General features: G+C 31.6%; 1 protein-coding gene across 3 annotated transcripts in view; it reads left to right on the top strand.

The window, feature by feature from the left end:
- The window catches only part of LOC136780994 (uncharacterized), a 55824-nt gene extending 42294 nt beyond the window's left edge, over positions 1–13530 (top strand). For 2 of the 3 annotated variants that reach the window (XM_066739630.1, XM_066739631.1), the window contains 17 exons: positions 1410–1538; positions 1741–2091; positions 2213–2378; positions 2464–2617; positions 2885–3011; positions 3091–3291; positions 3391–3560; positions 3747–4910; positions 5552–5714; positions 8298–8636; positions 9105–9402; positions 9606–9747; positions 9896–10095; positions 10337–10489; positions 10576–10699; positions 10889–11789; positions 12097–13530. In XM_066739630.1, coding sequence (XP_066595727.1) covers positions 1410–1538; positions 1741–2091; positions 2213–2378; positions 2464–2617; positions 2885–3011; positions 3091–3291; positions 3391–3560; positions 3747–4910; positions 5552–5714; positions 8298–8636; positions 9105–9402; positions 9606–9747; positions 9896–10095; positions 10337–10489; positions 10576–10699; positions 10889–11789; positions 12097–12326 — 5012 coding nt within the window. In that variant the 3' untranslated portion in view covers positions 12327–13530. The remainder of the gene's footprint in view (positions 1–1409; positions 1539–1740; positions 2092–2212; positions 2379–2463; positions 2618–2884; positions 3012–3090; positions 3292–3390; positions 3561–3746; positions 4911–5551; positions 5715–8297; positions 8637–9104; positions 9403–9605; positions 9748–9895; positions 10096–10336; positions 10490–10575; positions 10700–10888; positions 11790–12096) is intronic. The other variant, XM_066739632.1, reaches the window with a different exon arrangement.
- The last annotated feature ends 604 nt before the right edge of the window (positions 13531–14134 follow it).

Genomic DNA, 14134 nt, shown 5'->3' with positions numbered 1-14134 from the left:
ATTTTGTTGCATAGCTGATAATGAATATATTTTCGTTCGGGCTATAAATTTTCGCAATTTAGGAAAATTGATTAAACATGATGGAACGATTGTAATAAATAAACTAACCACGGTATTTTCAATCATTTTCACGACCACAGCTCAGAAACCCTTTTTGGAATCATGGGAATTAACTCACTTAGAATATATAAGGTTAGAAAAGTTTCTAAGATATTTTTACATCTCAAAATAAGTTCGGAAATTGTTTCAGGAACGTTCCTGACACGAATACACAGGGTGCTTTATTTTTAAAAACTTATTTTGAATTATCTGTAAGCTGACAAGCTTTATGAGGAAAACTTAAATATAAAAATCATCTGATTTAAAACGCCCTATAAGATTTTACCATTGTTTAGAACTTGGACACTGCATTCAAGTATTCTGAAAGATGATTTCCTGAAACTTTCCTAATCATACCTTTATTAACGTTATAGGTACCATATAACTACGTTATTGCAATATTAATTTTTAATGTTTAAAAATTCTATAGAAATGACGAAAGTAGCTCACGCATAATTTTATGATGCAACGTTGTACTACAATGCTTGAGTTCCCTCTATTGGAGCGCAAATAAGTTTGAAGTTTTGAAAATGAAAATTTATGCTGGCGTTAATAAATCGAATTAAGATTTTCATGTATGATAGTCCTGCATGTCAACTTGACGAGTTGACGTCCTTTCAACGATACTTATAGCACACGTTACTGTGTCTTTATACGTGTGCCGGTGACGCGTGACGGAATTTAATGCTATTAATACGTCATATCTATCAAGGCACTCTCCACTCCTCGGTTAATCCACCACGTAGCCATTTCCTATGTCACACGTGCTCCGATTAATCACTTTTGAATATTTTATCAATTGACGCAAACAATACGCGTCATTTCTTCTCACTTTTTATTTTCCAAATTGAGTGATTGTGCCTGTGTATGCGTAGCTGTTCGGAGCACCGTTTCAACCAAGCCCACATAAATAAGCAGCTTCAAATTTAAATTTCTTGCGAATGCTAGGATGAAATGATAAATCCATCAATGTTTCGGAAAACTCTTGAGATAAGTTGCAAAACATGCAATACAAAATAGGAGGTTCTATTTAAACAAATCGATTGGACTTTTTTATTACCTTCATGTGAGCTTTCAAGGTTAAATAAATCTCAGTATAAAGTAGTTTGAGTACTTTGAAGAAAACACGTGTTTTTTGTTTTATTTTATTTAAAAATGTTTTGGCTTTGAAATAAAAGCAGGAGGGTGTGATTAAAGTTAGGGATTAATAATGTTAGTTCCTTTTAGAGGTAGCATGTATAATAATAATAATAATTAAATGCTAGTTTTGTAATAGCAGTTATCATAAAAACTTCGATATTATATTTCAGTACCAGAAGGAAAAGAAAACGTGATTATGCAGAGATTAACCAGACCGATAGGTTTAATATCAGCTGGCTCAACCCCCAAATCAACCCCACGGTCTACACCCATGAGAAGCTTATCACCAGCAGCCTCACGTATGAGACTCAATTTTTATTATTTTATTTTATAAAATCTTTCACACAAAAAAAAAATAAGTGCAATATATTTTTTATACAAAATTTTATTTCCAACAAAAGCTCAGGCTACAATACCTTTAATTGGCTTTTAGATTGTAATGGAAATTAACTTTTGTATGTTTATTATATTTATCATTTAATTATTAAAAATTGTCGATAGATGGTCGTGAATTGAGGTCACCACAAATAACGCTCCAACGAGCAAGCTCGGAACGTCGTCGTCCAAAATTCAGCCCACCGAAATTTTATGCAGTTCCTCACAATCGATTGGTTGAAGAAGGTGAGACGGTTAGGTTCCAATGTGCGGTTGTAGGGCATCCGCTCCCGTGGGTCAAATGGGATAAAAATGGAACTGCTATAATGGCAAATTCTCGACATTCCGTGAAGGAAAGGGACGACGTTAGGATTCTCGAAATTAGTGACGTCACTCAAGATGACGCTGGTCTCTACAGGGTTACATTGGAAAATGATTTTGGACGAATCGAGGCCAGTGCTCGTTTGGAAGTTATCAGTAAGAATTTTCTTGTCGTCGTACAATTACAAAATTTATTATCGAGTATTGTATTGGCCTTGAAAAGTGTATATAATATTAGTTATTAATCACTTACGAACATATTGAAATAAAATTTTAGATCGCAACGACACAGTTACCAGAAGTATTAGAACTAGAAGCGCATCTCCGAGAACTTATCCTTCATACGATCAAAGTCTTTTGGACACCACGACTAGGACCGATGGGAGGCTACAACTTCTTTGTGGATTGAGAGGCTCGCCAAGGCCAACACCAGCATGGTACAGGTAAAATATAAAACAAATTATCCTTTGATATCCTGTTTTATCATTATTAATTATTTCGTGAAAAATAAAATTATTTTTTGTACAGAAATGGCCAACCTTTAGAACGATCGAACAGAATTACAAGGTTTTTCGATGGAAAAACTGCTAAAATCGAAATCGCGAATGTAAAAGCGAGTGATGCTGGTGAATATACCTGCGTTGCAACGAATGTCCTTGGATCTACAAGAAGCTCCTGCGAGGTTGTTAAATTTTTTAATATTTAATGCTTTTTGGGATGTTTACTTCACTTTAGAATGTAATAGAAATTAATTTATCTCCTTAACTATAAGAGATACAATTGTTTGCATAAATTCTTTTTGAATACAAATAGAGAAATTATTTAAAATAGTCCTATGCAGAATAATGGTATTAAACGTTTGTTGTATTTAAATTTTTATACCAATGGTCTTTATATGTAAGATAAAGAAGCTGTCAAATAATTAAACCGAAATTTATTTTTTTTTCAGGTTACGATATTAGATTCTCATGATCAGTCGACAAGCGACAAGGATCCTCCAAGATTTTTACAATCGCTTCCAAAAGACACTATAGTCATGGAGAAGCATTGTTACGAACTCCAGACACGATTAACTGGTAGAGTATTATTTAAACTCGTTTATTAAGTAATTCGATATACTTCAGAAAAGAAAAATACTGTAATATAAATTTATAGGTACACCGCCATTTATAGTGACCTGGCTGAAAGATGGTCATAAGGTACCAGATTGCGAATATTACAAATATGTAATTTATAACGATGGAGGTGTGGCTCTCAGATTTTCAGACGTTTATCCCCAAGATGCTGGAGAATATTCTTGCATCGTTAGAAATGATTTTGGAGAAACTTCTTGCACTGGTGTATTCGCTGTTCAAGGTTGCCTAAAACATCTTAATTTATAAATATTTTCTTAACGTTGTAATATACCTGTATTTTTATAATATAATATTACAAATTAAATTTATTTAATTACAGATTACAAATATGCACGATTCATAGCACCAGAGTTTACAAAAAAGCCACTATCAGTTACAATTGCAAAAGGAGAAACTGCTTGTTTTTGTGCACGAGTTCAAAGCCAAAAACCTGTCGAAATTTACTGGACAGTAAATGGAAAGAATGCACGAGAAAACTTCAGATGCAAAGTAAAAATTTTTCCAATATTTTTCTTTTATTAAAAATAATAATTTTTTCAAAGATTATCATAATGCTTTGCTAGTTTATCAACCTTAATAGGGTCGGAATAGTTATCTGTAGATCCTAATAGAAATAAATTTAAGCTTTGTTCGCAATTAGAATTTAATAAAAAACATTTTATTATATAATTACAGATTGAGAAGGATGGATACACAAGTATTTTAAGGATACACGAAGTTTGTTGGAAAGATATTGGAGAAGTCCGTTGCACAGCATCTGTAACCAATAATGGACCAAGTATAAGTTGTGCAGCCCAATTACGATTGAAACGATTAGCTCACGAAGACCCAGATATGGTAACAACCAACGAGGAGGACACAAAAGTTTATTTAAAACCAGAAAAAATCTGCTGTTTATCTATCCGACGACGAAACACAGAAAAATCATCTAATAGGGCTCGATCTTCCTCATTCCCACGACAATCCAAGGTCAATCAGAAATCTTTGTCTCCTTTGCCATCTCAAAAAGTTCCTAAATTGCCTGTAAATAGAAAAGTAAAGAAAGAGCTGCAAATGAAAAATCTAAAAGCTGAGAATTCTCCAAAGATTATACTGATCAATGAGGAAGACAAGATTAACTTGAAGAGGGCTGAGTCTGCTATTAGTGAACACAATGACATCGAAAGTTATTCGACTGATTTTGCAAGATTGAATGAGAAAAATGCAGAAATCAGCAGATTTATGGAGGATCCTTTAGTTACAGACAAATTTTATTCTGATATAGAGAATGATATCTCTGATACTTACAAGATACTGGAGAAGATGGGCAGAGAAATCAATGATCTTGTAGGTATGAAATTTCATGATGAGGATTTCGTTTCTGAATTGGACAATTTTGAGGGAAATTTTGCAAATCATTTAAATGAGAATGAAAAGGTTGTCGAAAGTATGCACGATGATGTTGATGAAATGAAAATTTATGGACAAAACTGTAATGGTGAGACTAATGGTGTTGCTAATAACAATGAGAAATCTCAGGTAAAGAGTAATTGTGATCAAATATGTTATATACCGAACGATAAGCAAGCACCTACTGACTCTATTGCATGCGATAACACGAATACTCGAGATAATTCTGAGAATCATATGAACAATGACGTTAATGTAAAAACAGAGAGTGAATCATTCAATGATAAAATAGTGAAAAATCTGGGGAAAGAGTCGGCAGACGATAATAAATTAATAGCACCCATGATCACTGAAGCTCCTTTGGATGTCACCATTTTTCGAGGCTGTAAGACGACCTTGAGAGCTAAGTTTCAAGGTCAACCGAAGCCATCCATCAAGTGGTACAGAGCGGTGAGTGAAATTTTTTTTTTCTTTCTCGCATGTTAACTATATATGAAATTTAAGTTATTCCTTTCGTGTTTGATAATGTATCAACACTATTTCCCCTCTATCTTATTCAGCATGACAACGATTGGGTAATTGAGTAATTATGTAAATGCGTTACGCAAAGGATTCATTTACCTCTGGTGATGGTGTATTTGTATTTGAATGTTAGTGTAATCTCGTGTATACACACTTACGTAATCAAGCATAAAGGGCAAACCGTGCATATTCAGTCGTTATTTAAAATAAATTTTCCATTTGCATATTTGCTTTTTCGCTATTTATCAAATTTTAAAAGCTAATTGCACCAGCCATATCGACCCCATTTTTCTCCTATGTAAAGTTCTAATACCATATACAACATTTTTTCCCAAGTTAATTATTTTCGAGGAATTTAGACAACCTCAGACTTTTACGAAGCACTGCATAAAACAGCCACATGGCTGTCGTATATCAATCTGACGTTCAGTTTTTTAAATTTGTCATAAATACCATTTTTGGAGCTCTTTTAGTCTCTTTCTTGACTTGATTTAGATAGAAATAATATATTATATATATTTTTTACTCGTTGCTTTGAATAATATTTTGCATTTTTTGAGTAATTACAGGGCCAGGAATTAAAGCCTGATCTAAGGACCGAAATTACACACGAGTCTAACGAATCAATCTTGACTTTGAATGACATAATAGCGGATAATGCAGGCAAATATGAAGTTTTGGCGGAAAATATATTAGGAAAAGACCGGAGACACTTCAGCTTAGCTGTTAAAGGTAAAGAAAATTTGAATTATACTAGTGTATTTTTACCCATGTATATAGTACGATTAATATCTATTAGAACAACGATCTTGTTGTATGAACATTTAAATTGAAGGGAATCTATCAGCATACCGAGTATGCGTGGCCTTACATAAATAATTGTATGTCGCTTCGAACGAGACAATCAGTGTTTATAGTTCTTGAGAATTTGAGATTGCAGCACTAGATCTTGCTGATGCACGATTGATAATTGCAATTTATAATGCAATAGTAATTTTTACATAATTATATTTGCCACTTGTCACTATCACCTTTTTATTTTCACTAAAACTGCAAAACTGCAACATTTTAAATAGGAAATTTATGTAAAAATTATTTATATACAGGAGGATTATCTAACATAAATATAAATAATATTGACACTTATCGTATAAGATACCCTTTAAATTAATTAAAAAACGCTCGTAATATTTTAAATTACAATCAATAAATTAAACCTACCCAGCAATATATATCTTAAACACAATTCAAGTTGAAAAAGAGGCAAATGAATTGAAAAGAATTTAACCAAGTTCATTAAAACGTTCACTGATAATTGAACGTGCGCTGGATCTGATTAAAAAGAGTTAAAGTTAAGAAATTAGGTCGGTGGAAACAAGCTGAAGTAAATTCGATGGAATTTAAATTGAAGCCAATGACAAACTATGAAATTCCTTTATAAAACGAGCCTTTAAGATTGTTCTGTTTTGTAGGATAGTACATTTCCAAGAGGTTCTCAAGTATCCTGAGAAATGATCTGTGGAAGGGGTAAAAAACATAATTCGGAACGGGACACCCATTGTTATTAGCACGACAGTGTGCCTTACACAGATTTACATGGATTGTCAAGCTGTCGTTTATTCAGTTTCCTGACTCCAGCAAGGCAGACAACTATCTTACGTGACAAGTCGCGCAATAATTCGTCTCCCCCCTCCCTCAGACTATCATTGCTTCTTTCTTTGCTTTATTTCAATCCCCTCTTCCACTACTCCATATTCTGAGATCTCTTTCTTTCTCTCTTTCTCTCTCTCTCTCTCTCATTCCTCCCCACTCCATTTTAAACGTAAATGCTTCATTCCACGAGATCCCAGTGATCTCACAGAGCAATCTAGTTAGTATCAGCCGGAACGCATAATGAAACGCTTCAAAACTACCGATCTCGGTCTCTTTATTCGTCCCATTCGGTGATTTTAAACTCGCACAACATTAAATGGGTAATTAAACTGCTAAGTTCACGCCTAAGTTAAAATTTCGTATCATTTTTAAGTGAGCTGTGTGAACGAGTAACAAACATAAATTAAATTTTTTCAAGTGAATTTAGTGAATGTATAATGAGACGATTTAGAACTAAGGATTTTGGTCTCTTTGTTTATCCCATTAGGTGATTTAATTTTCACTCTAAACATTAAATGGATAATTAACCTATTCTGTTCACACATAAATAAATTTTCTTCTTTTTTTAAAGCGGATTTATGTTGTTTCGCATTTCATCACTGTGGATTAATCAGTGTATTTTTAATAGTTAATTTGCATTAATTCACTTGGATTTTAAATTAACGATAAGTTTATTCCCAGAGTTGAGAATATAATTTAAATAACTTCTGATAATTTAAATTACTTTGCAGCTCTATTTAATTACTGTGTGATATCGGTGTTAATTACTTAATTATTTCATCCACCTTGTATAATTAAGTTTATTCAATCTCATCCGTCTTATCTGGTTGAATCGAGTTCTGAATTATTGCTTCTACATTGTCCTTATGAGAATTAAATTAATACAAATTGCTAATATAGGGGAAGAATTTTTGGTTTATTTTTTCTGAATCTTGATTAGGAAAAGTTCTGAAATTTGTGAAAGTGGAATTTTTACGAGGCTAGTACTAATTATCGTTTAGGTTCCGAAAGCTGCTCTTCATCAAATGTAGGTCAACTTAAATATCAGACTTCTTTAGAATAATTTTCGCCTTCGCAATTAATAACGACAGCTTATTTTGTATAACCCTTCACGAAAACATTTGTATAGGATTTTAATGTTCTATTCATTTCAAAGAGTTTGATTGGTTTTGTGTATGAAACGATAAATTCTAATGACATAAAATTTTATGTCATATAGAATTAATAGGCCACGTATTGGGATAGTGATTCCTGTATGAGTTGTATAATAAGTGCAGAAAATTTAACTGTGTTGGTATTTCTTCTGGCCACACGTGGTGGCCTTAATTCTTTTATCTAATGTTCTCAGTTCTTTTTAATTTCCATCCTTGTGGTATGCAGAGACAACGTCAAGGTCTCTATTGATGTCTTTTGTGTTTTACTTCAACAAAAGGTTATTTGTAAATTTACCGTTGTATTTTATGCTATCCAATTAATCATATTCAAAACAAAAAATTCCACTTCATGAATCACATTGGTAATTGTTTGGAAAATTTTATTTAATTCGATGCAAATTCAGTTAAAAGATTAAAATCACTTCTAATAAATGAAGAATTAAGTTGAAATTTATCTTCATATTTTAATGAGTGACAAAGAAAGTTTATAGAGACTGTTTTGACATAGGTCCACCAGATCCACCATCAGGTGTACCTTGCGTGAGCAGTTTACCGGGATCGACTACGATTAGCTGGCGGTCCCCAGCTTACGATGGGGGCTGTACCGTTACGGGATACTCCGTGGAAATGTGTTGCGCAGGTGAAAACACGTGGACGACCATCGCCGAGTCCTGTCACTCTCTGAGTCATACCATCTCAGAAGCCAATGCTGATTGCTTCGTGCCTGGTGAAACTTATTGTTTTAGAGTTAGAGCCGAAAATATCCACGGACCCAGCGAACCAGGGCCCCAATCGGACCCAGTAAAAGTTACACTGTACGAAGATACATCCCTATTAGAGACTGAAGGTAAATAAAATCGAATGATCGACATCTTTTCAATCTTTTGTATTAATTTTGACATTGAATCATATCAAAATATTATGTTGGGTTATAAATAACTTTTGTTACTGTTTAGATGACTCGGTAAATGCTAGATAATTTATTAAGTGACGTAATTCTTTTGATTAGAAAAATATTAGAAATTTCTATAATCTCCTGATAAAATGCTAATTGTGTCAAATATGATTAACAATCATTCATGGTAATTTTAAAATTTAAACCTGTGTTAAAATATTAAGTTGGCTCATAAATGACCTTTTTATGAACACTGTAGATTCTACCTGATTGCATTGTATTTTATTTATGACTGAAATTATTTATTATAAATATTAAATATTGAAAATATAATGTTCTAGTTTTAAAAATAAATTTGAGGATAGAAAGTGCTCGGTAATATTTATAGGAAATTGATGATCAATTTTAAATATTTTGCAGATACTTTTGAAACTCCATTTGAAGCTAAAATGGTAGAGTTAGAGGCTATGCAATTATTCCATGAGAGATTCGATGTGCATGAAGAGCTTGGTAAAGGCAGATATGGAACTGTGAAGAGAATCGCCGATAAAACGACAAATACCCATTTTGCAGCGAAATTTGTTCGAACTATTAAAGCAAAGGATCGTCAGCAAGTCCGAGAAGAAATTAGGATTATGAATATGCTTAGGCATCCCAAACTGCTGTTATTAGCTGCTGCTTTCGAAAGTCCTCGAGAATGTGTCATGGTGACCGAATAGTAAGTGAATTTACTCTGATAAAACTGTGGTTTTATAATCTAAATTCGTAAATTAAAAACTATTGTGAATACCCAACAAATATTATTCATATTGATAAAAAGAAGTGTATAAATTAATCTCATACAAATCAAGAAATCATTTTGAATTAAAGATTATTTATATGTATTGTAACTGTATAATCTAAATATTTTATCAATTTTAGTATTTCCGGTGGTGAGCTTTTCGAGAGGGTTGTAGCTGATGATTTCACCCTTACCGAAAAAGACAGCATTCTTTTTATGAGACAAATCTGTGAGGGTGTAGAATACATGCATCAAAATAGTGTTGTACACTTGGATTTAAAGGTAGGCTATAATGAATAATAGATAGAATTTACTATTTAAAAATAAAATAATTTTCAATAGCAATGCAAGGATCCACAAATAAAATTAACAAGAATGAATAAATTAAAATATGCTAATTGATAATTATTATTTTTAATTTGATTTACAGCCAGAAAATATTATGTGCCATACTCGCACATCTCATCAGATCAAGTTGATTGACTTTGGCCTGGCCCAAACTCTAAAACCAGACACTCCAATTCGAGTTTTATTTGGTACTCCAGAGTTCATTCCACCAGAAATTATTAACTATGAGCCAATCGGTACTGAATCAGATATGTGGAGCGTGGGTGTTATTTGTTATGTTTTGTAAGTGTATATTATATTTTTTTAATATAAAAATTGGTATATTATACTACCGAGTTAAAAATAAAATTTGCTGATACGATTTCTATTCTTAATATGGTAATGTACTGATATACTATGGTAGAATGTCATATCTGCAGTTATAATGATTTTCTCGATTTCATGCTGAATGTACAAATACAGTGATTTTCCAATGTGCAGGAGTTGAATATAATATATTAATATTGCTAAACAACTTTTTCAGATTAACTGGTCTGTCACCCTTTATGGGTGAAAACGATGCTGAAACCTTTGCCAACATCACTTTAGCTGATTACGATTTGGAGGATGAGGCCTTTGATGCAATCTCAGAAAACGCTAAGGATTTTATCAGTCGATTACTAATTAAGAGAAAAGAGTAAGTTAAAATCACATTTAAACTTATTTCACAATATTATTGTCATTGATAAAGCCTGTAAAAAAATAAAATTACATAATTTCCAGATCTCGAATGTCTGCAAATCAATGTTTATCGCATCCTTGGATGGCACAGCAAACAGAAAAAATGAGTAGGATAGCTTTGCCAAAGGAGAAATTGAAGAGATTCATTATAAGAAGAAAGTGGCAGGTGAATAATCAATTGTTATTTTATTGTAAATAGATTTGTTGTGTGGATTTTTATTTTAATAACAATCAAATTTCTGTTTTGAAGTTACTTAATAATGCATGCTTTTCAATTAATTCTGTTCAATATTTATTATTATTTTACGTATGTATTTATTTTTGAGTTTTCGTTTTGGTTGATGTGTTCTAACAGAAAACAGGGAATGCCATTCGCGCACTAGGAAGAATGGCACTTCTTTCTTCGAAAGGCAAAAAGAATTGTTCCATTGAAAATGTAGAAGCAGATGGTTTAATTAAGCAAGATGCAGCTGCCAATGGAAACAGTGAAAATATTAATGCTAAAAATAATCCAATATCAGTGGAAGAAATTTCAAAACAAAACCAAGTTAATTTACTTAACGAAGGAACTGACAGTCCTAAAGATGCAAATAAAGTAATTAATAACAGTAAGCACGAGATTCATGATACAGATTCAAATTTTAACAAAATTAGTACTGAAAATGATGAAGATTTTAATGAAGTGATCAACAAGGCTGATATTGAAAGCAATGAAAAGGATTCCAGTCTCAGTGTTCCCTGTGCAAAATACGAATCAGCTTTGGACATTCCAGTATATAAAGATGTTTTATTGCCTACAAATATTATAAACTCTACGAATAAAGGAGATTTCGAAGTTGATGCAAAGACTGAAGAGTCGATAGAAGAGGAAAAGTTAGAGAATAAAGAAAAGTCAGAAGATAACGAGATCACAAATCTCAAGAAGAAACTGTGCGAAAAAGAATTAATTGAAAATGAATTATTGAAAAATCACATTCCACGTAGAGCTTTGAGAGGTGATTCACGTGATTCTGGTATCGACGATTGCAACTCAAACGCTACAACTTCCTGTCTTCAAATCGACGAGTCCGGAATGGTTTCAGTTATCAAAGAAGAAATGGATAACGAAATCAGCTTGATAAAAGACAAAATAGAGGATATTTCGAATATTCTCAAAGATAAAAATTCTTTTGACAATTCTAATAAAATAGGCGATACGGCATTAGCAAAACAGAATACGACTCTACTTTCATACGAAACTAATTTTCAACATGAAGGTTTGTAGTTTGGGTTTTGCTGTTCCTTAACTATATTGTAAGATTTAATTAAATTATATTTGTTTAGAATTTAATATTTAACTCTTTGAAAAAGAAATTTTCTTTTAAATATTTTTAATTTTTGAAATTTATATTGCACTTTCCAAATAAATTTAATTTCTTTGACAGTGTGAATAATAAGCTGTTTTTTATTAACAGCTTATTATGTATAATTAATAACTATAAATCGGTTAAAATGAGAAATAATAATTCAAACGAAAAGAATTTTTAGGAGTTACAAATGAATTTTATTATTGCTTGATTACAGCCTCAAGTAAAACTAAGGACACAGGGATAATAGGTGGCCGCGTTCGAACAAAATTTGTTCCAACTGGAAATGTTAGCCGCACCGCCAAGTTGTTTGAAATGGAAAAAGTTAATTCAGCTTCACCAAATTCTTCTCAAAATCCACATCGCATTCACTCTGTAAGCGCAATGGCTACAGAAAAACCTTATAATGAGAGGATACAACGAGCTTTTGCCTTTTGGAACAAGTAAAATTTGCATTAATTATATTACAAGAAAAAGCCAACGAACGTACGAAAAATAAGTTAATATGCGAATATATTCGAATTATTTTTTATAACAATTTATCGATGAAAAACTTATCGCTATTAGAGAATATCTTTTAAAATATTGATCAACGTAAAACTCGTAAACATTCGACAACAAACAAGGAAATGTTTGGAGAACAAACTCGAGAAATTTTTATATAATTTATTTTTTTTAATTTGGTTATATATTTAAAAATTGTTCAAAATAAATTTTATCGATAAAGAGAGTAAATACGAGAATAGGACAAGGCTATTTATTCTTGGCGTTTGTAGAAATTAGGAGAAAATATTTAATCTAAGGCACAATACGAAGCTGAGACAAAGTTAGTGCAAAAATTATGAGGCTTTCTTTGTCAAGAAACTTGTGAAAGTCTGATTTATAAGGCTTGCTTGTTTTACGTGGAAGGCGTTAGCATTTTCTCACTCACCAATTAAAAGTAAAACGAACAATCTTATACAGTACATAACTTGATAGATGCGTGCGCTTTTAACAATCTATAGTAGAGAGTAGAGAACGTAATTGTGTAACTGTGGTCACATGATTTGTATAAAATGTAACGAATAACTCGGCACAATGATAATTTTTATCACTATATACCGCGAAAACAATTCTTATATTAAATTGATTTTCATCGAATGACTTTCTATTCAAAGAATTTCAGCATAAATCGCTTAACCAAATATATGAGTAATTTTAAGGTTTGTAGTCGCCGTTTTATATTTAATGTTCATAGTACCGGCGACTTTTTATAAGAATGACAATTATTTAAATATTTTAAATTATACTTGAAAAATATTACGAATAATAAATAGCAATGTTTCGTGTATAAAGTTTTGAAAAAGCACAATAATAATATTATTAATAAGGAAGACTATGAGTCTCCATAAATTGTAGATATTCGATTAATATATTGTGAGTGCCTTATGTAACCTAGATCGTCGACAATAAATTTTACAATATTGGCCATTACAATTTTCAAGATACATGTAAATAGCGATAATGACGTGACAATAGAACTTTAACAATACTGTATTTATTATTTTACAACGATATGATTTATTAGTGGTTCTCACGGGAGAGATGTAATCACTAATGCGTCTGTAACCTCATTACGAGTCATAAAAAATAAAAAAACGTATGCAACATTCTTGTATCTTTTTTTCTCAATTTCTGACAAATTTTTACATTACAAATTTAAAACGTCTTGTATTTTAATTATAAATTATGTCTAGGTAAACTTAATTATGATACTAATCAATATTTCATTCATTTTGCAACTAAAATGTTATTTTGGTAAGTATTTAAGAAATATTTGTCTAGCCTTGCTTATTTTTATGATGAAAAAATCACAGGTTTTTTTGGTTATAAAAAGTTTTGTAATATTGTAACGATAAGAAGAATCTCTTTTAAGAAAATAGATCATTCAGGGCCTGGCCTTTTCACCCTGTATCTGAAACTGTTTTACCAACATCGCGAAATTCCTACAGCTATATTGTATTACTAAACTATAACTGATAAGCTTTGAAACGAAAACTGAATAATGAAGTATTATTTATCTATTTCTTTAAACTATTTAATAAATACTAAGTATTTTAACAAATGAATCTATAATCGCTACTGATAAATGTATTAGTAAAAAATAATATAATTCGGATTTCATACAAACCTCCTGAATTGATCTAGCTATTATGACTTGCTTTATTACTATTCCAACAATAAAGAAATCGAAAATAATTAAATGCTTTTAAAAA

Source organism: Prorops nasuta, unplaced genomic scaffold (assembly GCF_024137725.1).
Source record: "Prorops nasuta isolate Cenicafe-Biocafe unplaced genomic scaffold, Cenicafe_Pnas_1.2 PNAS00021, whole genome shotgun sequence".
NCBI lineage: Eukaryota > Metazoa > Arthropoda > Insecta > Hymenoptera > Bethylidae > Prorops > Prorops nasuta.
Note: the sequence above shows the minus strand (reverse complement) of the source record. Positions and strands in the feature narration are given on the sequence as shown.